The sequence below is a fragment of the Manis pentadactyla genome, chromosome 16 (assembly GCF_030020395.1).
Source record: "Manis pentadactyla isolate mManPen7 chromosome 16, mManPen7.hap1, whole genome shotgun sequence".
Classification (NCBI taxonomy): Eukaryota; Metazoa; Chordata; class Mammalia; order Pholidota; family Manidae; genus Manis; species Manis pentadactyla.
In genome coordinates, this window is record NC_080034.1 from 18,309,810 (window position 1) to 18,336,167 (window position 26,358).

The window sequence follows — 26,358 nt, forward strand, 5'->3', positions numbered from 1 at the left end:
CATTGAGAGCAGAGAACACGACAGGAAGGAGAGAGAACCTTTGGTCCTATAAGGCACGAGCAGCCACTGTAGTTCTGCGCTGCTCAGTTAAGCTTTAGCACACCTGGTACAAGCTCACAGGGGATAGGGTGACACCACAGGAGGACCCAAAGCATCCAACAACCAAAGCCAAGAACGTGTATTGCTAGAGGTGATCAGAACGTAAAATTAGAGGGAAAGCATTTCCATAGGGAAACTACATAACCCAGCTCCTTAAAAATGCATACTAATTTCTCTGTGGTGTGGCAAGTTTCCATTTGAGTGGAATAGAAACTGGGGAGACCACCTGTCCGATGATGGCTGCTGGCAAGGAGTGTTGAGTCTTTCTCTTCCTACTTAACAAAACAAGGAGCTGTAACATTGTTCTTAACAATGTGTGTCTCAATGATAGGTTTATGAAACGGATGGTGTTCCTCCTGTCTTTTCAGCATGGAAAGCAGAGACCCAGTGCAGAAGCACCAGCCCTAACCAAGTCCTACCCAGGAGGAACCCTGTGGGTTTAGAGGAATAGCACAAAATTTTAGGGTTGTAGGGTGGAGTTAATCTGACTCTTCTCTGAGTATTCACTTAAAATGTAACCATTGCCTTGTTGTGAAGGGTAAAAAAGATGATGTATTAAATCAACTGGTAAAATATCTAGCTTCAATACATGGCGGCTGTTGCCTCTGTCTTAACTTCAGAAGTATTGAGTTTGCTAGCCTTCTCAATTCCCAGTTTCCCTGATCCTTTTGAGAGGCATACTTCTTATTACTTTTGGATACCAGCTACATGTATGTGTGGAGATATTCACATAATTTCTCTCTGAAGTAATGCAACTGATAGAAATATGAAAGTTCACTTATGCTGTGAGATCAGAGACTGCTGCTGACCCAGGTGACCCAGAGGTAATCACTCGTGGAATCCAGCCACTATTTTGCAGGTAGATGGCTCAGAAGGGTGCTTCTGCACTGGGGTCCACTATGGCGTCCTAGTGGTGTGAGATCTCACTAATAACTGGCTGGTTGTGGGGGCAGGGTAGGTGACATGCTTGCACCCCCAGAGACATGAGAAGCTGATGAAGAGAAGTTCAGCTTCTCTTTACTCAGAAGGATATTTTGTGATCCAACCTTCATAATGTGAAGGAAAGAATTAAGTCCCAAATGTCTTAACTCTATTTTCTTTTCTTTTTTTTTGGTAAAAATGGACACTTATCGTGGTATACACTGTAGGTATCTGAGTATCAGTTCTTCATCACATATTTTGGAAAATACCTCTTAATGCTCTTCACACTTTCTCTTCTGAGGTGTCAAAATAATTTATTTCTGTTCTATTTTGGTGGTATGGACTAGTCTGAAGATTCTGGAAGTAGCTTGTGATCATTTCACAGATTCATGTATCAAACTGAAAGGAAAGGTCAAACATTTAATGAACCATGCTTTTCTATATGATAAAAATTCACTTGAATAATATATCATATAAACTGGTTAAAAAAATGACTGTTTCCTTTAGACATTCATAAATTTCCCAAGTAACTGCATTAAGTTCATTTCAAAGACCACTTTCATCCACTATAGATAAAATGCTGAGGATGAAATTAAATTAATTTCATGGCTATCAAGCCAACCAAATGGAGTTTGAACTCTGAAAGCATTCTCCGTTGATATCTTAACACACAGAAATAATCTTAAAGACATTTTGGTTGATTTCTGCTGAAACTCTGCTTCATTATAGTTTTATTTAAATCTCCTATGACTATAAAGGTAAGAAGTGTGTGTGTGTGTTTAAAAATTTTTATTTTAAGAAGTCACATAGTAACTGGAAAAAGGCTAAAAATAATTCACCCTTCCCATGGTTTTGTGAAAAGAATGTTTCTGCTTTCTTAAAATAAATGAAGACTCTCTAAGGCCGACTTCTAACCAATCTTTTTGGGGCATGTGACAGTTGATGTCTGTACAGCTCGTAGGGTCTCTGGGGAAAAGCGCTATAAATAAAGAGAAGAGCTATTAAAAGTAAGTGTTTATGTGAAGGTAAACTATGATTCTTAGTTTGAGAGTCCTATTTCCACCCGCTGAAAACAGGGCCTGAGTAAAAAGCATTTGTTGGGTTCATCATGCTGAGACCGGAAGCCTTCTCATTTCGGACCAGTGCCCCATGGAAGGAGACTCGTTTACCAGCGCCTGAGTCCCACCCTCAGTGCAATAAAACACGGAGCCTTCAGGACAGCTTCCACACAAGGCACAGACCTCTGGCCCTGCTTCCTTAGGATTCTCGGCCTTTCCTTCCCCAGGCCTCCTTCCTGGACTTCTCAACTGTTCGCATTCCTGCCCCCCCCCACCAATGCCTTGAGTCATCATATCAATGTTTCTGACTAAATATCCCATTTTCTTTCCTAATCCTCACCACTTTTTCAAACTCTAGGGTACTTACCCCATGCAACATTTTTAGAAAGAGTTTCAACTCCTTTAAAAAATCTCTTCTTCTTCAAACTCCTCTACCCGTCAGACGCTCCAGTCACATAGGAAAATAGAATTTCTTCTGCTGCCATGTTACCAGGAACTGTAACCACATTTTTTTGCCTGCAGATAACTCTCAACCCACAGGTCATGTGAGTGTGTCAGAATACGGTTCCCAGTGTTCCTCAGTGGATTTCATACTGTGTGTGTCTTTCTACTTTATCATCAGCTACAAAATCCTATCCCTATTCACATATATTATTACACTTGTCCCTTCTTTTGTGTTTGACACTTTTTAATGATGAATATATAATTGCAAATATATAATATTTAACATTAAATAAAGTGGTTCTTTTAAATATCAGTATAAAGAAAAGAGTACAAAGATCTAGCAAAGGAACTGCATGAAGAGCCTGTCTTGTTAAACAGAACCCCACAAGGACTATGAGGAATCAGTCAAAATTCTTACTTCTGTGAACTCTAAAGTTCATTTTCTCAAATACCACTTAACTGTGATTTCCAGTATCATTGAAATAGCTTAAAATATCAGCTATTCCTTGTTTTTGTTTGAGATTATAAGGCAATGTAAACCATCTCAAAAGCAAGAAAGTTCCAAACACAAATGTAAAGTTCTATTTGTGATACTCAAATCCATGCACTTATATTTGGCAATAGTTCTGCCCTTTTACTATAAAACTAGAAGCTATGCAAATTTTCCATCAAAGTATAGCATCAAATTATAAGAGTTGAAATTCTTAGCTAGATTACAGTAAGCTTAATTTAAAGGTACCCTGAGTTAAAATGTATATAGAATTTAAGTACACAAAATTCTGTCTTCCCTACAGTCCTTAAGATCTGATATAAAAATGATTTGGTGTATATGCTGGGTAGAGAATTCTGCACATTTTTAAATCATCTGTTTCTAAAAAGGGTAAAATTCCAGTATAATTTAGAGTCACAGAAACTATAATTTAAGAGCTGCAGAATCAAATGTAATCACATATTGAAAATAAGCAAAGATTAAGAGGGTATGTGAATGAGAAACGATGCACAGATTTGTTTTTTATGAAATAGTCCATAAAGGACGCTGCAAGAGTCTTTGTTGAAATGAAGGACAGGTAAGTCATGCACTGGCTCCATCACAGGTGTGTGGGGTTAAGCAGTCAATTACTGTGGGTTTAGAGGAGAAAGAAACCAAACTAGAATTTATGCTAACATCTTAGAGTGATATCAACATTTAGACTCTGACAAACCCTCAAATGAATGTTTTTCAAACCGTGTATTCAGAAGGAAAACTAAATGTTCATATTTGGAACCACTTATCCTCATAACAGGAACATGGCTCTGAAGAGCTGTTTTATGTCAGCGTCTCCTTTAATAACTCTGTTTTTAAAGAAATAAACATTTTGAAAGTCACATTTTCCAAAAAGTATGGTCTGAAATTCAAAACCAGTGAGTTTGGGATGAATCTTTGGTTTGCCAGCCTACCTTCCCTATGAGTCAAAATTTGAAGTAGTTAATTGCATCCTTAGGCAGATGTGAATACAATACCCTGGCCCCAAGTCAGAGCATCAGGTCTGGAAGTCTTGAATCTCCAGCTTCATTACAGCAAAATTTCATAGGCTTGAGCCCAGTTTCACATATTTCCTTCTTGATTCTTGTGTGAACAGAATAATCATTTCTTTAGAAACTATTCTAACCCCATCTTTATTCACTCTAGTTAATCAAACTGAGAAATAATATGCCCATAACCTTGCTGCTCAAATTGTTTTCTTCACTCAGTACACGTGCAATAATTTTGAGATGGAAACTAGATGGCTGTGGTATGACTAGTTCTAAAAGACTTTCACATGCAAAGATGTAAAAGGTGTTATTTTTTATAAATATGAAAGACAACATCTCTGCCCACAAACTCTGGACTCCCGTATTTGTTCTCGTTGTCCCTTTCATTTTGTAATCCAAGAACTCTATGAAGCACGAACCTGGGATAACTGGACGCAAAGAGTCTTTCTTTGGGTCTAGTTAACATCAGTGAAATCACTGGCATGCTCATATGTCCTTCAAAGAACCTTTCCTATCTCCTCTCCCCTCGCAATTGTGTGGGAGAACGCATGTGTGTTTAAGCCTGAACAACTCCCAGCCACCCAGTTCTTCTCCCTCTTGTTCTCTCCTCACCATCTAGCCAATCACATCCCTTTCCGAAGGTACCGCAGCCCAGTGTACAACTTTAGGACATGGACGTTACGCAAGGGAAGTGTCCTCTTGCTCTAACAGCCACCTCATCCCACCACCAGCCTTGCCTCTCACTTTGGTACGGTTGTGGTCCACCTTTCAACTCCCAAGGCCATCAGACTGCTGCTCTGCCTACCTTCGAGCTGCTACCATTCTCTGAACCTAATGTTGATGCTCATGCTGATGCTGACACAGGAGATCATCTCCGCCCTACATTCTGCTGCAGCCATGCCAGTACCGATGTAGAGCTGCTTGGAAACCACTCTTCTGATGTAGGGATTTCTTTTCACTGCTTGGGTCACATTGTCACATTGTTGACCACACTCTCATCTATATTAGGGGTTCACTTCTTCCTGAGAATGTGTTCTTTCCCATGAGTTTGCTCCATCCTGGTCCAAATACATGCCTGGTGAATTAAGCCTTCCGACGTCTAGCTATGCCTACACATGTGCAAATCTTAGGGTGACTAATCATGGGCTCAAACTGGTGTCCTTATCACTCTTTTTTTTTTAATACTCTTTCCATTTTTCCACCCCATTTTCATTTCTACAGTACAGTCAATCCTTAACCTTTATATATTACCTATCTATATATTTTAAACTAGAAATCCAAACTTGGGATCATCATGGAAAAATAGAACCATGGTGATATACACCTACATATAGTTTTCCTGAATTAAGACGTTTTAGGTAGGCTTCATTACTAATATATTTGCAATGTCTGAAACATATTGTAAATTCAATAATTAAATTCAACATATCAAAATATTTTATAAAAGATTCAGTATTTTTAATACATGTAACAACATCTGGATTCTCACTAGCACTTCTAACAGAAAACAAAAAACTGTCAAGCCATTCAAAAGTTTTGGTCAACAGTATCAGTGTAGGTATATTGTGTCTGAAGGCATAGGTCGAATAGTTAACGCTTCTATGGTGTAGCTTCAGACCAAGGGTAACTAAGCAAGCATTAACTTATGGAATCTTAATAGTCACCTTATTGCTGAAGTAAAAAGGAAACCAAGAGGAAACTTAATAATATCAAAAGTTATTTTAAAGGGAGTTCCCATTGGTTTGAAGGGGTACTTTGCTTCACACACAATATCCACCTTTGTAAAGCCCAAGAAACCCACATTTGTAACATACACACATCTTTACAGTTTTCAGAACATAAATCTTTTCAAGCAGTATTATTTCTCCACAGATAAAAATTAAAATATTGAAAGTCTTTAGAATAATAATAAAAGAAACCCTCTTGCAAACCAAAGGGAACTTGGAACTTTGTGTTAAGTGCTTGTTTAACTATAAAAGGGTCAGTGTGTGTTGTAATGAATGGAAAACCGATTTTACTGTATTCCATTTGTGAACATTGTGTGGCAACCTATTTTAGTATTAGAAAGATCGTATATTAGAAATGATGTCTGCAGTCATCAATGTAGACAAGTAAAAATTTAGTTCCTGTTAAATTAACACTTCATTAAAAAATCAAAATAAAAGCTCAACAAATGCTTTTTATGTTGTACTCCAAGAAAGAAAAAAAAAATTTTTTTTTGAAGAACAGATTGCCAGTTATTCTATTCCATAACAGTTAAGTTTCTCAGCTCTTTTTTTTTTTCCTTGTGCTGAGCTCTCTGTCACTGGAAACATCTTAAACCAATTTCAAGTGCTACACCTGAATAAACATGTTGTAAAAGTGTTTATGTATTGAAGTGGGTCAGTTCAAGGTATGGTATTTGGCTGGAACTTCTAATTTCTCTTTTTACAGCAAGAGGGCTGCCAGAAGGAGGAAGTCTGAGCTGAATTAATACATTCGTTGCAGTGGAAGTAGAATGGAAACTGCCCTGACCACAAATCAAACTGCCTCTTTCATTTATGCCAGTGATAGAGTTTTTCTAAGAACTATAGACTCTGGCATAGAGCCACTGTAAGTTTGCATTTAAAAGAGAAAACTATATGCTTATTTGTGTAAGGTTTACTGCTTCGATTATTTGTAAGCTCTTTCTTTGGCAGGACTGAGGGTAGTGGCATTTGTGAGGCAGATAGCCATTTTAATGCTTACAGGAACTGAACAAGTTTCTCCAATACATTGTAGATCAATTGTTGAGGACTCTGATTCGGCCTGAATTGGTGTACTCTCTCTTTCTTTTTTTTTTAAACCAATACCTCCACATTTAAAGGACCTCTGTGTCCCTCCCAACAGCTGTACAGCCTCACATGACACAGTCTCATTTTCTGACGGTAGAAGGTCTCTGCACAATACAAGTATACACAAAAGTGTTTATGCAGCCAAAATAAATTCTGTTAAGAGCAAGAGTTTATTTGCTAAAATGCCATTGATGCTGTTTCAGGGACTTATTTTCCTTTCCTTTCTTTTAAGGTAGGTCAAGTCTTATAATGGACTGAGGTTGCTCCACAGTCTTCACTGAATAAATATTTTAAGAAAACATGCACATCTCTCAGGGGGCAAGACAGAGTCAATCTAGCACCTATTTCAAACCATTATATATTACTTTAAAAAGATGGGTAAGCTCTGTATCCAGAATAGAAACTTTGCAAGAATTTTGAGTAATTCACAACTAAAGTTACAACGAAGGTTTGAGTAGTTTTAAATATGGAACTATTTAGTAATCACCTCTGTGAGTGATTTTCATAGAACTAGATATCAGCCAACTATTTTATATTACATATACATATATAATATTCAGTGATAACTACTTTAAATTAAAAGAGCATAACCAGAAAGAATTAGAGAAAGGGGAAAATGGTGAAAATGGTATTATCTAACTCCTAGGGTATTTGTAGAATCAAAGTAAATAATGCATGTAAAACCCTTAGAAAAATGTGCAGCACACACACAGTAGGCCTCCAAGTATATTTGCCATGATTAAACTATTACTATTACCACCCCAATGGGAGAGGTACTTTACCAACATCCACTTCTAGTCTTTAGGGCCCCTTGACTTCTCACGTAACTCCTGTTCAGGCCCTGGGTGTATTCCTTCTTCTCTGACACACAACCATACCAGCAGGCTCCGAAGGGTGTGGGATACAAGCTGGTTCAAAGGCAAAGGTGAGTCTCCAAGCTCACCTGGAATTTTCACCTTTCTGAGAGTCTCCAGGCTTGGTTTGCATCCTCTGAAATCCTGTCAGTAAACATTCAGATGTGTCAAAACTCAGGCGGGGAGGAATTCTGACATTTCAATGTTTATTTCAAAGTACCTCACGTTGAGAAAGAACTAGAGCTTCAAACAAACCTCCGCCCCTGGCAGGGGCTTCTAGAATGTACCTGTGAAGGGCTTTAAGTAGAGCATAGCTTTGTCAAGTTTGCTGGTCATAGGCCAGAGGTGACAGGGGGGAAGGCTATCAGCACTAATTTACACTTAAAAGGCTTGAAATAAGCTGGAGAAAGTAGAAACGCCCAGCCAGCCATTCGGCTTTTATCACTCAGAGGAAAACTGTAGGGCATGTGATACCGAAGAGCCCATAGCTAATACTTTTGAAATTGTTATTTATGGTGGACATTTCCAGGCTGATGGTGGTCAAGCCTTTCCATTTATAATATTGCTGACTTCCAGGTTTGAGAATTTTCAGTTAGCGAAGGAGCCTGAGGGTGCTCTGTGGTAGAAGAATGATGCAAAATGAAAAACCTAGAATGGACAGTTGTCTGTAATAGTAAACTGTTAATGTGTGTAAGAATCATTGGCCTGCAAAGAAAACGTTCCGATAGTGCTCTAAAGCTTTTCTCTTTTTCGAGTACCCTCGGAATTCATTCACGCCAGGGAAACTTTCTCTGTTTTTCATAAACCAAGTGCTTGCGTATTCTGTTCTAGGACGTAGTATCAACGTAAAAGCTGCCGGTCTTGTGGGAAGACATGGGCCTCAGTCAAAACAGCCATTCATGGTGGCCTTCTTCAAGGCAAGTGAGGTACTTCTCCGATCTGTGAGAGCAGCCAACAAACGGAAAAATCCAAACCGTAATAAATCCAGCTCTCATCAGGACCCCTCCCGAGTGTCCAGTGTTGGAGGTAAGATAAAACCAGAGCAGCAGTTGTGCACAGAGAGTTATGGGGTCATATGTTGCAAATCAAGTAGCCACAGTCAATTTACCCTCTGGATATACCTTCGTTTGGTCATTTAAATCATCTGGCCATGTTTCTGGCATCCCCAGAATGTTTCATCAGTGAATCACCCAGTAATTCATTTTAAAATAAGTATGACTTGACTTCGTATGTTGAAAGATTCAGTTCAAATTAAAATCAAGCTGGCAGCAATAAAATTATGAAATGACTACATCAACAAAGTCTTGCCAAAACTGAACTACAAAACTTGCTGAGCTGACCCCTCCCCCCTCCCCAGGGCCTCTCAAATATGGATGGACAACCAGGTAAATACAACATACAAATATTTCTTTAGTACTTAAGACAATACATGTGAATCATGAAGTTAAAATATTTTCTGATAATAAAAGCAGGCTGGATGGTATGGGAATTAAGATAGTATTCGTATTTCCCTTAAATATCTGGAGGGATGTTCCATAGATAATCTGCTTTAAGTGTGCATGTGTACACACACACACACACACTTTAACAACAAATATTACAAAGGTACCATTGATCCCAGTGTGTTTGAAGTTTAATCTGTTCGTTGGTAGAAAAGGAGATAAAAGAACACTTGGTCTGAACGCATCTAACCGCCAAAATCTGAAGCGATTGAACATACTATTTATACCAGCCTGCAAACAGATTTTCTTACTATTTATACCAGCCTGCAAACAGATTTTCATAAGCTGTTTCTAGATGAAGACAATGGTTATCTTATTTCAAGAAGTTATATCTATGTATAAAAAATAAATCTATTTGAAGGGGAAAACTTATCCTAGAGCATCCCAACTTACTACAACCTTTGTTCATTTGTAAAATATGTATTCGTCTATGTTAATGGTCACCATATGCACAGTTCTTGCCAGGCACAATGGATGAGCTGGTGAATAAAACAGACATGATCTGTGCATATGGTATTTCAGCAAATTAGAATGCTTCACTCTTCCAAAAAGACACAGACAGTGTTTGCCATTATTTCTGAAATCTTTCTTTTTTTTCCCCAACTCACTTAAAACTGACAAGTCATGCTGCAATTTTTGTTACTCAAACATACATGAGTGTTAGATATGAATTATAATAAAACATAAAATATATGTATTTTCTGCACCTGGAACTCTCAACAAAAATACTGTCTGGAATTCACTGGAACCCTCCTAAGGTATGGCATCAGGAGAATCATGTTAGAAAGAAATCTGTTTCATGTATCAAGCAACAGACACAGGGAAAGATTTCTATATAGAATTCCATTATACTGAATTACATGCTATGTATAGAGCAAGGTTTTAAAATAATTTTCCAACAAATAAGTTTATCCGTCTTTTTCACTTGAAAGTAAAACATGATATTAGTGGCTTATTACAAAGCTATCTTTTAAAGATCTTCACAAGTTATTTAGTTTGGCAAAAATTGTAATTGCCTAATAGGAATGATGGAGAAAAATAACTTTCTAAGACCTTTTCTCCCTTGTAAATACTAGCCTGTCAAAATTGTATATTTTTCTTTTCATGTAGAATGGTTCTGAAATTGGTTGAAATGTTTTTAATTTAATGTAGCAGGCTGCATTAAGGAAAAGGTTTGTTAAACCTTGAGTAGAATAGTAAATAAGTTTTGAGGAAATTACAAAGGGAAAAGTCTAAGTCACATACTTATTGCTAGAGCTCATAACAACTCTGGAAGAGGCATCTCAGAGACTGAAATCATCAAAGCCCTTTTTCCTATTGATGAGCCCTTATTTATCTTCTCTTCCCGACCATAAATAACAAATGTACTTCTGTAACTAGAGATGAATAAAACACATGGAGCAAAAAATCACACAGCTTTTCAGTAGTTGCTTTACACCATTTAGAGCACAAAATTATTCTAATATAGACCAATATTTTCTTTTCACAGAGTTTATCATTGGCAACCATTTCTGTGAAATATGTGGTAGATGGTTTTGGAGCATGTTCATATTTTGATAATAAGGAGAAAGAAAGTAGCTGGTTTGTGTCTATGAGACATAACCTTTCAATAGTTAGTAATCAAGCAGACAGGAAAAGGTCTCAAAGGGTTTTACCTAAAAGGCCAAAATTTTAAGGACAGTTTAAAAAAATGGAATGATAATATAAACACAAAATTTGATACTTAGGAGACTTGAAATGCTAAGGAAACTTAGAAATTATCCAAATGCATATAATCAGTGTTGTAATAGTACTAGGCCATTACAATAAAATATTGTTTGAAGATTACCCAATCAAGAAACTGGCCAGTGAGGAAAGGGGAGAGAGTTGTGTTAGATTTTTGCTTGATGGCTTTTTTCTGCAAAGCACACCATCAAATGTTGGAAGTCTCAGTGCAGAAGAACTAAAACCCAGGCCGTTCTTGCTGCCTTTAGCCTATTTCTTTCCTGTTTCCTATGCCCCTTCATTCTCCATATTCCTATGGAAAGGTCTAGAACAGTGTCTTGCATAAAATAGGTTATCCACAATACTTGTTGAATGAATGAGTGTGTAGATTGTATGGAAAATACTAATGTCCTCAGGTGCATATATGTAGAAACACTGCTCCCAGACTCTCTGCAGAAACTGTCCTCCCTGTTCCTCTTCAGGTTTTTGGCAAGAAGGTTGAGCAGACATGTGGGAGATGATGCCTCTTTCATGATGAGGCAACACAATGGATGTTTATTGGAATGAGGATGTAGGGGAAGGAAATGGAGGCAATAGCTAAATTTTAAGTTAGCTTAAAATGACTATAGGCACTAGGGTGATAAGATTTTAAAGAACTTACAGCAAGATGCTATTATAAGGACAATGTCAGTGCTCAGTGCTGACAAGAACAGGGTATTAAGAATTTGGAAGAACTGATAGGGCAAATGGCAAGTCCTAGTTCACTGCAGAATTGCTTGAGAAGATGGCGTACTGTGTCTCGATACTAGTCATCTTTGAAGGTGAATCCGATTGTGGTGACTGCCTGAAATCATGATGGTTTCTTAAAACAAGTTTTTCAGAGTCATTAAAGTGGAAACATTGTGCGTTTATACTCAACTCTGATAATCAGACCCTAGGTCTTGTGTGATCATGTAAACTCATGCCTCTTAGACAAACAGATATTAATCAAAATCAGAAAGAACAATTAATTGTAATTACTTCTTTAGATTATTGTAACTCTGGGGTGGGGGTTGGGGGGATATTTTCCCAGCCCAGGGCAAAATACCTTTGAAACTGCAATCAGTCAAAGGGAGAAATAAACTGGGAGAAATCTGTTTATTGCTTACAAGCAGTCATCCACTTCTGCTTGCGAGTCTCTAGTCTCTCGTGGTGACCCTGCTGCAAAAAGGGACCCCACCCACCCTCTGCTCCCTATTGTAATCACCTATTAATATGGAGATGGACTACTTCTCTCCACCCCTTGGAAACACTATAGATATGGAGATGCACCAAGGCCAGGCTAGAGATTCTGGAAATATTGCAATTTTATCCACAAATATATTATATTGTATAATTAATAAGCTTTTCCACTGTTTAAAAGTAATCAAATTATAAATAAAGCTAAAGTTCTCTCTTGATCACCTAATCCTTTTGAGATAAATCACTCTGATATACATATCAACATGGTACCTGCACACCCAAATCTTTTTCTCTTTATATACATCTATTTTGGAGAATATATTTTTGTTATGTGCTTTTCATTACATGAATGACATATCTTGCGTATTTTTAAAGACTTTTAAGAGCAGCTTTAAGTTTACAACAAAACTGAGAGGAAGACAGAGATTTCCCCTCTGCCCCAGCCCTGTACATGCCTTGCCTCCCCCATTATCAACATCCCCAACCAGAATGTGCATTTCTTACCCAAGATGAATCTATATTGACACATCATAATTGCCCAAAGTCTATAGTTTACCTCAGGGTTCACTCCTGGTGTTGTATATTTTATGCATTTGGATGAATGTATAGGCCTGTATCCATCATTATGTTATCTGATACAGGGTATTTTCACTGCTCTAAAAAATCCTCCTTTTTCTGTCCGTTTATTCCTCCCTTCCCCTAGCAACCACTGATCTTTTTATTGTCTCCATGGTTTTGGCTTTTCCAGAATGTCATAGAGTTGGCTTGATGTATTATTTTTAACCATATGTCTCAGCCATCTTTCAAATTGTGTGACCTCATTGTTTTTAACCGCTGCAATATATTCAACGGTGTTTGTAGCAGAGTTTATTTACTCAAGTCACTCTTAAAAGACGTTTTGGTTGTTTCCAAATTGGGGCTCCCAATGAATGCTGCAGGGAAAATTCTGCAAGGCTGCATGGGTGAGAATATTTCTAGTCTACTTGATTTCTACAAGAATTAACATTAAAAGCTGACTGTTGTGCCCTGAATCGTGTAAAATTTTGGAGATCCCTCTTAAAACAACCGTTATTTTGGTGCATATAATATCTAGCTCTGTGTATGTTTCTGTCTGCATATATTTGTCTATCATCTATCTCTCTATTTTTTAGTCCTATGTCCATCACATACTGGTTGTATAATTTTGGACAAGATATGTCACCTCTCTTTACCTAGTTCTTCATCTATGAAGTGGGAATGTTAACAGTATCAGTTTCATAGGGTAAGATTACATGAGTTGTAAGGGTCAAGTGAATAAATGCATGTAAAGAACTGAGAACAGTGGTATGTACTTATTTCCATGTTAGCCATTAACATTGATATTTTTTGAAACAATGTCAAATGGTTTTTTTTTTTAAAACAGATGCATAAAAAGTTCAGACTCTTATCAGAGAAAACTAGAAGTTCTCTCTTTCTCTAATAAATACCCTGGTCTCTTACTGGGATTTCTCGGTCTTTGTAACTTTGGAAGCAAGAGAGATTTTAAAGTCTTTAACTAATTTGGACAATCTATCTGAGGAATTAACTATATGCTATAAAAATTTGTCAGTGGACATTAATGCCTTATGTCTGTTGTCATGTCTGTCTAGAGAGAATACACAGAGTACAAATAGGCATGATTTACTGTAAACCATGTATTCTATATGCAATAAGCACTCATATGACAAAGACAGTATTAACTGTACGCTGATAACAAGATGGATAGCATAAGAACCTGGCTTCTTAAAAAGCATTCTCACAGGCAATGGGAAAGACATACACATTAGTAATTATTAGGAGGTCCATTTTATCAGCATAGATATAAGGTAGTGTGCGAGTAGGAGGATAGAGCACCTAAAGTGTACCTAAGTATGGCCCAGAAGACTTCATGAAGGACTTAGATGAGAAAGTACAGACATTTTCCAGAAATGGAAGGATAGATGAAGCCTTTTCAGACTGATGTGCAATTCTAGAGCCATGTACCAGTGTCAAATGACTGTCTATGCAAGTATTCTTGTGTGAGAGGTATGAGAACAGCTAGAAAATTATGCAGGGACCAAATCATAAAGAGTAAGGTATGCGATGATAAGGAACTATGGTGTCTTTGTGTAGGGAATTGGAAAAAGGAATGTCCTATGCAGCAGACATGCATTTTAAAAAGTTAAATTTGGCATCACAGTGAAAGATGGGATGCCAAGGAAGGAAACTGAAACCTCAAATAATAATTAGGAGTCTAGCACCACACTCCAACACTCCAAGCAATGAGGATTATAGATCGAGAGAGTGGAAGTAGAAACCAAACCACGTGGGATGAGGCCAGCACGGATGGTATGGGTGCAATAGGGCTCTTGAGAATTGGTAGCCAGTGTTAGAAAAGATACAGATATGAGTCCGCATTGTTAGATGAAGCACGGTCAAGAAAACAAAGAGAAAAACATCAAGGATGGAGCCTCCTGTAGGAACATTAGCTTCTGTAGGAACAGGAGAAAGCAATTCCGTAAGAGACAAAACAGAGATGTAAGAGAACAGGAAGGAACTGTTATCCTAGGAGAAAGTTCCTAGAAGAGGATGTGGAGGAAGTATGAGATAGTCAAGAGGGCAAAGGCCTTCTAAATGGTTAACTAGACTAGAAATGGGCCCGATGGAGGGATTTAATGTAGGATATGAAGGAGAAAGAAAGAAAATCAAGAAACTTGCTAAATTTTCTTGCTTATGCTGCTAGATGACGAGTGATCCTGTTAACCAAAATAGTGAGCTTCAAAGGTATATGAGGTCAGAAGTAAAAATAGTGAGTAGGAGGCATCTGGGAAACTCTTTCATTTAGAGATGTCTGACAGGCAATTGGGAATTCAGGTTTGTGGACAGGTTCTTATGTCAACGAACTCTGAGGGGGATGTTAGTTGGATCATCCACATAGATGTTTTGCTAAGCAGAGTTAAGCAAACATACCAGATAGTTATTATTTTGTGGTGTCTGTTCTGTGTCACACATTTGTACATAGACAAACAACATTATCCCTACACAAATAAAGAGCAGCAATTTCTACTGGGTCATGCATAAATACAAGTGAGGAATTCACTGGATATGGAAGATGGCGATTAAACTAGAGAAGCAAAAGCCTTTTGAAATTCCTCATCTTTGAAGAGGGCTGCTATTTGGGGTTTATCATGAATTTCTTTAATCCCAAGGCCCTATAAAAATTTACATTATTGAATAGTCGACTGTGCACCATTCCTGCTCCTTTACCTCTTATACCTTCATTCATTTGTCATTTCCATTTTCTGCAAACTGATTAAAATCCTGATGTGTAGGTGCTGACATCCTTTATCTCATTTTCCCTTGGATAACAGCAGGAGAAGACAAACATCTCCTTTGCTTTGAAACACAGTATTTCATTATTTGGTTTATTTAAGCTGTTGACAGCCTTAAATGTTAAACTCTACTTTGGATTTTTAAATTTTCTCTTAAATATATATTATATTTCATCCCTTAAAGAAGCTAATACTGGATTTTAAAGAAAAAGAAACCCGTATGGATTTCTGGAGTTGTTTGGACTTGATTTTCTTTTGCCCCCTTCATAGCTAGGCTAGCCCATGTCTATTTATTTGGGTTTTTTTTTCAGGGACTAGAGGACAATTGAAGCCCTATGGAGAGTTCAGGATTTTTTAAAACTATTTTTGAACTCCGTGCTCACAGTTTTTTTTCTAAGACAGAATAATTTTTTTTTAAAATGAAGACAAAGATGAAAGTTGCACAGTTCCCAGAAATAGACCCTTGGAAATTTGCATAAAATGTTTAACAGTACTTTCAATATTTTGGCACTGGTTTCTCCATGTTATTACCATTAAGAGACAAAACAAAGAAATGTTGCATTTACAATACCTGCATTGTGTTGAGGAATGTTAGCATGCTTTTCCAGCGTTGGCTGTGGCACCGGAACATTTTAGTAATTTCTGGAATGACTCTTCATTTATATGCTGGTTTATCAATAGTAGTCCTATGTCCATTTTCATTTGACTATCAGAAGGGCTGCCCATCAATATTTTTCAAAGATATAAGTCTTATTTCTAGGTCCTTCCTCCCATAGTTTATTCTGCCAACCATTTATAGTAAACCTGACTGCAGACTTTTGCTTTTAGTTTGGACACAACATTTACTTTGCTTAGTATCCATTAATTTTTATTTCTGACAGAAAAAGCATATGGTCCTAATGCTCTATGAAATCAGAGTCTTGGAACCAGATTCTGTTATAAATTTCATTGCTCGTTACCCTTATGTGATGGTACATTATATACATCACTTAGTCTGCATGAAAAGCTGCATAGACGGAACCGATCTATTTGACTTTTAAATTTTACTTTCTTTTTTTATAAACATGGAATTCAAATAACCATATATGTAGTTTATGGCTTTTCACATATTCCTGTATATGTTATTAGCTACAATGTCTTTATTCATATTTCACATTTTTAATTAAGACAGGGATGAGTGAAAATATATTCCCATTATTGTCTAGTGCAGGGGTTGGTAAAGCAAGACCCTTTGCCTTCGTTTGTATGATCCAGTTGTTAAGGATGTTTTTTACTTTAATGTTTGACAAAGACTCAAAAGAAGAATCATATTATGCTTCATGTAGAAATCTTGTGAAATTCAAATTTTAGCATCCAAAATATAGTTTTATAGGAATCTAGCCACATCCATCCCTTTACATATTGTATAAAGCTTCTTTCATGCTACAATGGCAAAATTGAGTTGTTGCAAGGGAGACCCCATACCTAAACATATTTCCTATCTGTGTTCTTAAAGAAAAAGTTTCCTGATACTGACATAGCTAGTATTTTTTTTAATTCTAAATATCAAGAAGTTTATGCCATCAAACTAATATCAGAGTCAATTATTCCTTTTCCCTAAAAAATGATATGGGGAACTTACTGCTTTCATGTTATGACACTATGTTATGCCTTAACATTCTCATACACTTGCCCGGTGCCTGGACAGAGTTAACTCCCTGGGCTGTTCTGGTTAAGGGAGAACTTTACCCAAAGAATATTGCTGAGTTTCAAATAAATTCTCTTTCCTCCTTTCTCTGTCATTATGCACATACTTAATTTGTTTTAATGAAGGTAACTATGCAGTAAGAATAACTGATGTAGAAGGAAAAATTCTCCAAGTTCAAAATGTAATCGTCATCTTGTTTTCTAGACAGACATTAAATAAATAACTAGTTGAAGGAACTGTGAAAAGCAGGTGACAGGGCTGCTAAGACAGGTCCCTTGGATCTTTGGTCTGCCTATATTTTCAGTAAAGTTGAGGATAATTAAACTGGAGGGTGACACTTTAAGTCAGACTGTCTGCATAATAAGCTGCTACACTATTTGCCAGAGACAACAGAGTGAATGCAGCATTTATCCCAGAAGAAAAAATTAGCTGTCTTCTTTGAAAACAAATTATTTTGCTGGCTCCCTTGCCCTAAAATTTTCCCTTTTTCATCTTTCATATTGAAAATAATCAAAATGGGTTAGCTTTCAGATTGCTACTGGTATAAAGTGTCATAAACTTCAAGGAAGACAACATAGAATTATTTTCTATTTTAGTCCAGGTACAAGGTTATAGGTCTCTATTTATCCTTAATTCTTTGAAACAGGGTTATGGGTTTTTCAGATTATACTCCAAAATATGTAATGGATATAATGTGCTTTCTTTGCTTCAAATCATTCGTGGAACACTCTGAGGAACTGATTTATTGAGTACCTACTATGTACCAGTCATTGTTCCTGACACTTGGGATATATCAGTGAATCAAACAGAACAAAGCAAGATTTTTGATCTGTGAAGCTGACTTTTTAGTGGGAAGAAACAGACAAGAATATATAATATTCTTATAAATTGTATTATTTATATAATAAATAAATAATATGTAATTTATATAATAAGTGAGGCAATGGCCTATCATATTAAAAGATAACAAGTGAAATGGAAATAAAATGATTAAAGTGAGGGAGATCAGGAATATTGCGGTGGGAGTTGCAATCTTCAGGGTAATCTTAAGTAGGAGATCTTGAGTCGGTATGATAGTGGCTTGGGATATGACTAGTCATGGAGCTGGGGAGGGCCGTTAATTTCAGACCTACTTGAAGGTAGAATGTGTAGGACTTGACAGATTGGATGTAGGAGGAAGAAAAAAAAAGGAGAATGTTTTCACTCTCTCTCTCTCCTTTTTTGGCTGATGAAACTGCCATCAGTCCAGAATGGAGATGTCTACGGGTGGGGCAGGTTTGGGGGGATAATCAAAAGATCAATTTCGAGTATCCCGAGCTTACGATATTTATTCAAATAAAATCAGGTCAGTAAGATTCCAGTATCTGCCTCATGGGACATGTTAAAAATGTCATATGAATATTTAATATATGTAAGTATATTAAGTACCACTATCGTGTGAATGAATCAAAGAATGAGCATTCATTGACTAGCTAGCATGTGATGACAGGCAAGCATCAGGCTATGCACCATCACACAGGGGTCTAACTGAATCACTGTTAGAACCTTACAAGGTAGATGATAATGTCTATATTTTACAGAAGAAAAACTCAGGACAAATGATTTGCCTGAAGTTCACACAGTTAGTAAGTAGCTCCAGCTTTAAGATTCAGACTCCTATTTTACAGTTTCAAACACAGCCTCTTTTTTATTTTATCAGTGATCTCACATAAAAATATTAGTATATGTATCTGATAAGCTGCCATGTGTTTAAAATCTGATTTTTATCTTCAGATTATAATACAAGTGAACAAAAACAAGCCTGTAAGAAGCATGAACTCTATGTGAGTTTCCGGGATCTGGGATGGCAGGTAAGAATAGTCAATCAACTTAGGAGTTTTTTTCTGTTTCATCATAAATCCTGAGTGATTACAATCTTTGTCAGTATTTTTTCCAATACCGCAACCAGTTATTTTTGACACGAATATTCAGTATATAAATGATCCATCTCATTTTTATTTCTCTGTTATCTTTTCACCATTGAAACATAATTATTAGGGTTTACAGTAAAAAACAACTATGCTGAAGGAGAAATGTAACCCTATGAAATTTAGAAAGTAAAAAAAGTTGATGTTTAAATATCTCAAACTTTTAATTCTAATACCGATTTTTCAGATTAATTTGAGTGGTTCTATTTGTCCCTTGTGATCCTATATTATAGGAAAGAGAATTCTTGACTGTAATGTCTGTCATCAGCTAGAACTACAAAATAAGTTTTTTCTTGCATTCAAAAACCTTATTGCTGTATTTTACGTACGCTTCACAAACAGGGTGAAGAGGATTTAACCAAAATAGTTTTTAATGATAGTAATAGTTTAAATTGAAATTTTTAGATTACATTACCCCTTTACAATAGATTCTCAGAATATGAACTGTTGTACTGAGAATATTACAATGTAAACATTTTCAATCTTTAGGATAAATCTTCAATATGATCCATTCAAAATTTTATATTTGGACCAAATTTTACTTCTTGGGGGAAAAAAATTCGAGGCAACCATTCCATGTGCCAATTTCTTAGCTTCATAAATATTTTCATGGAACTTGCTTTAATTCATTTCTTCTAAAAAGACTATAAAGCTAATGCATGAGTGGAAAGAAAAACAGCACAAGGAACAAATACTGAACTTTTAGAAGTTTGTCAAGCTTCTAAAACCAGGAATGAGTTATTACAAAGTAATGAGAATTATCTCAATTAAGTTTAGACTTCTTTTCCTTTCTGCTTTACTTGAACTTTCCAAAGTTCATCATTTCCTGTTTAAACAATACTTAGAATGCTATTTCATGATTATCTTTTTATTCATGAATACATGGATTAATACCTACTATGAATATCCTCCAGATCAACCTCTTGGGAGAAATTACAGAGCACAATTTCTTGTGAAAATATTTATGCTTTTATTGTAAACTTCGACTTAAAAATAAATTAAGGGCTTGGGGGAGGCTGTCCTACTAGAATAATTGTTGGACCAAGAAGGGAAACCTATCCAGATTAAATGTATTTGAGTATTCTTTAAGAATTATTCTCCCCTATTTTTATTTTGGTGATACTATTTTCTTCTTTTTTGTGTGTGTGCATTTTAGGATTGGATTATAGCACCGGAAGGATATGCTGCATTTTACTGTGATGGAGAATGTTCTTTTCCACTCAATGCCCATATGAATGCCACCAACCATGCCATAGTTCAGACACTGGTATGCTTTGTTTTTGTAGGACTGAAAATGGTTCCTGATGCAAACATCAGACAAAGTTATTTTACAAGAAAGCATCTATTTATCGTTGCCAATGCATTATCTTCTCAAACTCCTTTGGTACTTCTTAAAGCCCAAATAACAATTGTGGGTAGAGTCAGGAAATTTAGCCCAGTAAAAAAAATAATCCTGATTCCAGGATGAGGAAGGGTTTAGCTAAGAAAATTGGAGTGATCACATTAAGTGGTCATTCTGCCCTGATTTCTTCACTAGGCGATAGAACTAACCATCCAGGTTTCCAGGGGCTTTTTCTGACCTAGTAATTCCTTAGTAATCATCACAAAAACCTTGAATAATAGCTGTACTGAATTTCAGTGGAGGACTTTTACTCTAATTTTTTAACAATGTTCCATGACATGCTTTGGTATTATGAAAGTTCTTCAATGTAGAATACAAGTAGAAGACTCATTTCTATTTCTTGATACCTTTTTCTGGTGGGAATTAATCTTCATTTTTTTTCCTTCCACATTCATGAATTTAGCAGTGATTTTATCTCTAATAAATTCAGCTTGTTTTTGTGAAAAGACAATGAAATGTTGATTTCATGGTCTCTAAATGATTGTGCTGCATCTAATGTGCTCATGAAACCTTGAGAGTTTGATGTATCTGCCTTATGATGTGTGACTTATTGATGTGGCAAGGGACAACCTCTAGAAAATCGAGAGGCTCCTAGCAGGTGCAATAGACTATGTGATAAAACTCCAAATTAATATTTGGGTTGATATAAACATTTTAACTATATGTAATAGGGAGAAAAGGAAGGGACCAAGTAAGGTCAGACTCCAGACCTGATGATGGGAGTGGAGTCATCTGATGGGTGGCCACAGGAGAGCGGTAGCCATTAGGAAAAGTATCTATCTCTGTGCGTGAGGCTTGTTTGTGACCAACACAAAGAGTAACTATTAGAATTGGCAAGGAAGTGACTCTCCAGAAGGTTACTTTTTTTTCAAAATTAACTTAAAATTTAAAGCTGATGAAAAGAGTACCTCAGTGCCCTTCTGAATAAAGAATAGTGTATATAAATGGACGGATTCCATCTTTGAATGACTTGATGTTCTGCCGGCATCTCCACTGCCTTCAGAGGTACTGCAGAAGAGCCAGACACCTAGGGCAACTGGAGCGTGGGCATTGCCAAAAATTCTGGAAACAGTCTCGGAGTAAAGAGACACAGAGCCAAAACAAATAGACAGTTTGAAAGGTACTCATTTTTACTGACTCTTGCTTGATCCATGAGATTGCCTACTTCTGTGCCATACGCAGAGTATATAGTAAACTCCAGGGGGAATTTTAAGGTCTGATATGCCTTCATATTTGCTATTTATAAATATGAGCTCTTCTTGATACAGAATATTATTTATGGGTGATGGGAGCAGATATGCTGTACAAGGATGGGCTTGTTGTATTCAAACTTCCTTCGGCAAAAAAGACTATGAAGTCTAGCCTTCTGTCCGGGTTGACTGGAAAGCCCATCCCAGAGGGGAGGGCCGCTGTTTCACGCCTTGTAGCAACAGCCGTGATCACCCTCGTTCTGCAGGGTCACAGAGGAACTGCCACGATTCGCTTTCAGAGAAATGCCACTTAATTTCTTAGAAAATTCTTTGCCCTTGATAACTCTCCTCTCGATGACTCAGAAAGCAGGCTTCTGCTTTGTTAGATATGTATATGATGTATCAACAATTCCCTTAGACTACGCAATACTTACTGAAAAAAAAACTCTTGGTCAAATACTCCCTCTTTCTCTCATTTTTCTTTTCTTCTTGTTTTCTTATAACTACATAGTTACATATCATCAGTTCTTAGGGCTGCAGTCTAGAAGGCACTGTCAAAGCACAAACACTTTTTTAAAAACCTGACATGCACTTGGCCCGAGACCCTGCTGTGCATCTCTGTCCTGGGATGTAGGACATAAGTCATCACTAAACTTGAAGCATACATGGGAGGTTTGAGGGTTTTTTTTCCTGGCACTGTGCACGCTCCACGTCTCTTCTGTGAAGGACATGAAACAAGAAGACAGGCATGTTTGTTGTTAAAAGAAAGCATGTTTGTGACTAATACTTGAGTAACCATTCAAGAACAATTCACTTTTCCGGAGCAGTTGCTCCGTGAGGCTGCCAAGGCCACTGAAGCAGGGGGTTATCAATCATGTATGTGTGGGTTACGGAAGATAAAGCTGATGAGGGACATAAGCTGCATCTGAAATTTGTAAAAACTATCCAACTTTTTAGTTTTGTGAGGTCTTAGGAAATTTCAAGTTTATGTCAGATCACCTCATTTTTCCTGCTGTTTCTGTCCACATGCAGGGCTCCTATATCATTTCAGCCTGGACACTGTGCAGCCAAAACTCTAAGAGGCTGTATTTGCTTTCTGTAGATCCCTTGGGACTCATCAATGGGACTTGCCATAAACTCCTGAGGAGGAATGGCCAGGGTAGGTGGTTGGAAAAGGGGGAACCGTATTCTGGCTCCTTGCTCATTATTGCAAATCATAGGCAGACTGCCAGTCTGATCAAGATGAGAATAACCTTTTACTTAAGCATTTCACTTTTCATGTTTAGCCATGTTTTTAGGATTTGGGGGAAGATGGATATTCAGTTTGCCAAGTATCGAGGCTCTTTGCTTCTGATTTAGCTTAGCCTGCTTCTTTGGCACTTGTCTAGGGGAGAAAGAAAGTTCTAGGCTATTCAGCTGCAGCCAATCTGGTAAAAAGTTCTATGGAGAAGAGTTAAAATCATTGTTTTAAAACAAGTTTTGGATTATACCTGGAGTTTCTTTTGCTGTGAGTTTTATGCTTCTTTCATCATGGAAAATGAAGAGTTGTTCTATGATTTATTGTTTATCCTTTTACAAAATAATTCTTAGCTCCAAATCTTTCTTCAGACCAATAGTGTAGCTTCATTGATGAGTGTTTACCACATCTGTATTTCTCCTGAAGTAAATGAAAGTAGTCATTTTGATTAAAAAAACTCAGTGCTAGTTGCCATTTTCTTTTCCCCAGGAAAATTTCCACTGAATATTCCAGAGACTGAGTTTTCCTTACTTGGTAGAATATTTTTCAAGGCCCCAACACATAATTAGAACTGGTGGGTTAATTCTAGGTGTTAATGCTTAAGAATACATCCTTCACTACCAGCCACCTATACCCAGTCTAGCCAGGAGCATAAATAGGAGAAGGGTTGGAGCTTAAGGGTGTGCCTGGGTCTCAGTGATGAAAGGAGCATATCATTTTAAAGCTGTAGAGAAAATATCTACCTTATTTCTTTAAAAACCGAAACATTTTTTTCTTTCCCAGGTTCATCTGATGTTTCCTGACCACGTACCAAAGCCTTGTTGTGCTCCAACCAAATTAAATGCCATCTCTGTGCTGTACTTTGATGACAGTTCCAATGTTATTTTGAAAAAATACAGAAATATGGTAGTGCGCTCATGTGGTTGCCATTAATATTGAATAATAATGATGATAAGGAAAAGATCTGTATTAAGGTTTATGACTACAATAAAAGTTACTTTCAGACAAAAGGGGAATTTCATAAAATTAGTCTGACTCATTTCATCTCTCTACTTATGTACAATATCATGTATATAGTCCCTTTTATTTATTTAAAGGCATTATATTCTTTTTTGTGGATGCCTTATCAATAAAATCTATTTTATGGTCAGTACATTATACAATAGATCACCCAGCCTAACTTTCAATGGGATATGCTAAGTCCAATTCAATTCCATTTCACCATTTTTCTTTAATACACATCTTCTTTAATATTCTGAAATTAGAACTCTGATGTTAAATATGGTTAAAGGAAATGAATGCATTTGGTTATGTTGTGCCAATGAAAACCGATAGGATATTTGTTTAGAAATAAAACTTACAAAAAATAACAACCCAAACAAGAATGCTTGGATAAACATAATTTTTCTTTTAGAGTCTCTGCTTCATTAGATAAAGTGAACTGTGGAACTGGATTTGAATAAATAAACAGCAGGCAGAACATGGAAGCTGAAAGATTGCACATAATTGTTATAACTGTTTGCTTTAACAGAACTGGTGTAAGTGTAGGAGCTTGCTCCTTCTTGGCTTGCGGACTGTAGATTTTGCAAAGAGCACAAAGCTTCAGGAATTCTGTGAAGACAGGCTTGAGCCTGTGTCCATAACTTTCCAAGTTAACACTAAAAAATGGTAGTACAACCTTCTTACCTCAAATAAATCATGTCTGCCTATTATCTAGAACACTACTGCTGCAGATTTTTTTTTCAGATTTTAAAACAGTCCAAAATAAAGAAACATTTACATGCGCTCCACTTGCCTCCCCACAGACCCTGCATGCATAAAAGACACCAGAGCAAGGATGCCGACACAGCCATTTTCTTTAGCTCTTCTTTATGTAGCTGAGGTTGCTGATTGATGGGATGCAAGGGACTTTATTTAGGGTGAAAGCACTGAAACTGAACTGGAGGAAATTACCAAAAATCCCAGAATGGCTTTGACAGAATTGCCATTTCGGAAGAACAGCTGAAATCCATTTTTCATATCTTTGAGAATGAGCTCAAGGAAAACCCTATTTTGTAAGGGGATTTTGTAAACTTTCCTCCAAGCACAAATAACTCGAAAAGAGAAGGTTTTGTTGTATGTATGTGCATGTGTGTTCTTCCCTCTGAAATTAATTTATTTTCTCTGTTTCTCTCCATGTCTTTTAAGGCTGTTCTTTAACACACACTGACTTTTGGGAAAATGCCATTTAGATGGGTAACTTGCTGCAAGCACACCTCATTTTATTGCGCTTAGCTGTGTTGTGCTTGTAGATACTGCTTTCTTTACAAATGGAAGGTTTGTGGCAACCCTGCATGGAGCAAGTCGATGGCCCCCGTTGTTCTAACAACATTTGCTCACTTCCTGTCTCTGTGCGTCATGTTTTGTTAATTCTCACAGTAGTTCAAACCTTGTCATTATTATATTTGTTATGGTGATGTGTGATTGGTGATTACAACCACCAGATGATGGTTATCATTTTTTAGGAATAAAGTGTTTTTTAATTAAGGCGTATACATTATTTTTTAGACACAATCCTATTGCACACGTAATTGACTACAGTATAGTGCAAACATAACTCTTATATGCACTGGGAAGCCAAACATTTCATTTGGCTCGCTTTATTGTGATATTAACTTTGTTGTCATGGCCTGAAACTGAAACTGCAGTATTTCTGAACTAGGCTTGTATTTATGGTGACTCTGCGGTTAGGCTTATTTACGGTTGATCTAAAATAGTCATAAAGCACCACTTACTAATTACTCTTTTGGGCCTTTAAAATAAAATATATACCATAAATAGCTTCAAAAATATTATGGGTTTGTTTGTAATTCAGGTATAAAGCAATGTTGTTTTAAAATACAGTTTATCTTAAAGAAAATTTGATAATAACTATATCGGGGTGCATTAAGTAATATATTTTTTAATTAATGGTGTACCATTGTAAGAGTAAGAAATGGAAGTCTATTATATTATTCTTTAAATGTGCTGTTTAAATATGTTTCTATATTTTAAAATATATTAAACTCGTGATGCTAGTTTCAACTGTGCTTTTTCATTTGGCTCTTTATTTACGAGGGACACAAAATACAATGTCACAAACTGATATGTCATAAACAGACTGTAAGAATATCAGGTATAAAATGTTTGTGGACTACGTGATGCTTTATTTTGCTTTTAATCGCCTAAACTAGTTTTAGTGTTGTTAATAAATAACTCACTATTCAATGGACAAAGTAACAATCCATGAATTAAATATTTTCTTAATCTGTTCAGATGACAAAGACATTTTTAAAATAGCAAAAATTACTAGGATGGGAAAGTACCTCACTTGCTATGTTTCATTTAAGAAGGGAGATAATTGGCATCAACATTTTCACATTTTTCAAATTTTATATAT

At 36.6% G+C, this 26,358-nt stretch overlaps 1 protein-coding gene across 2 annotated transcripts in view; it reads left to right on the forward strand.

Annotated features, from left to right (window-relative positions):
• BMP5 (bone morphogenetic protein 5) overlaps positions 1-26,029 on the forward strand; it is a 111,676-nt gene extending 85,647 nt beyond the window's left edge. Inside the window, exons 4-7 of one of the 2 annotated variants that reach the window (XM_036916318.2) lie at positions 8,533-8,727; positions 18,918-18,994; positions 20,268-20,378; positions 23,724-26,024. In XM_036916318.2, the coding sequence (XP_036772213.1) occupies positions 8,533-8,727; positions 18,918-18,994; positions 20,268-20,378; positions 23,724-23,873 (533 nt within the window). In that variant the 3' untranslated portion in view covers positions 23,874-26,024. Of the gene's footprint in view, positions 1-8,532; positions 8,728-18,917; positions 18,995-20,267; positions 20,379-23,723 lie in introns of both variants that reach the window. The other variant, XM_036916319.2, reaches the window with a different exon arrangement.
• Positions 26,030-26,358: the final 329 nt, after the last annotated feature.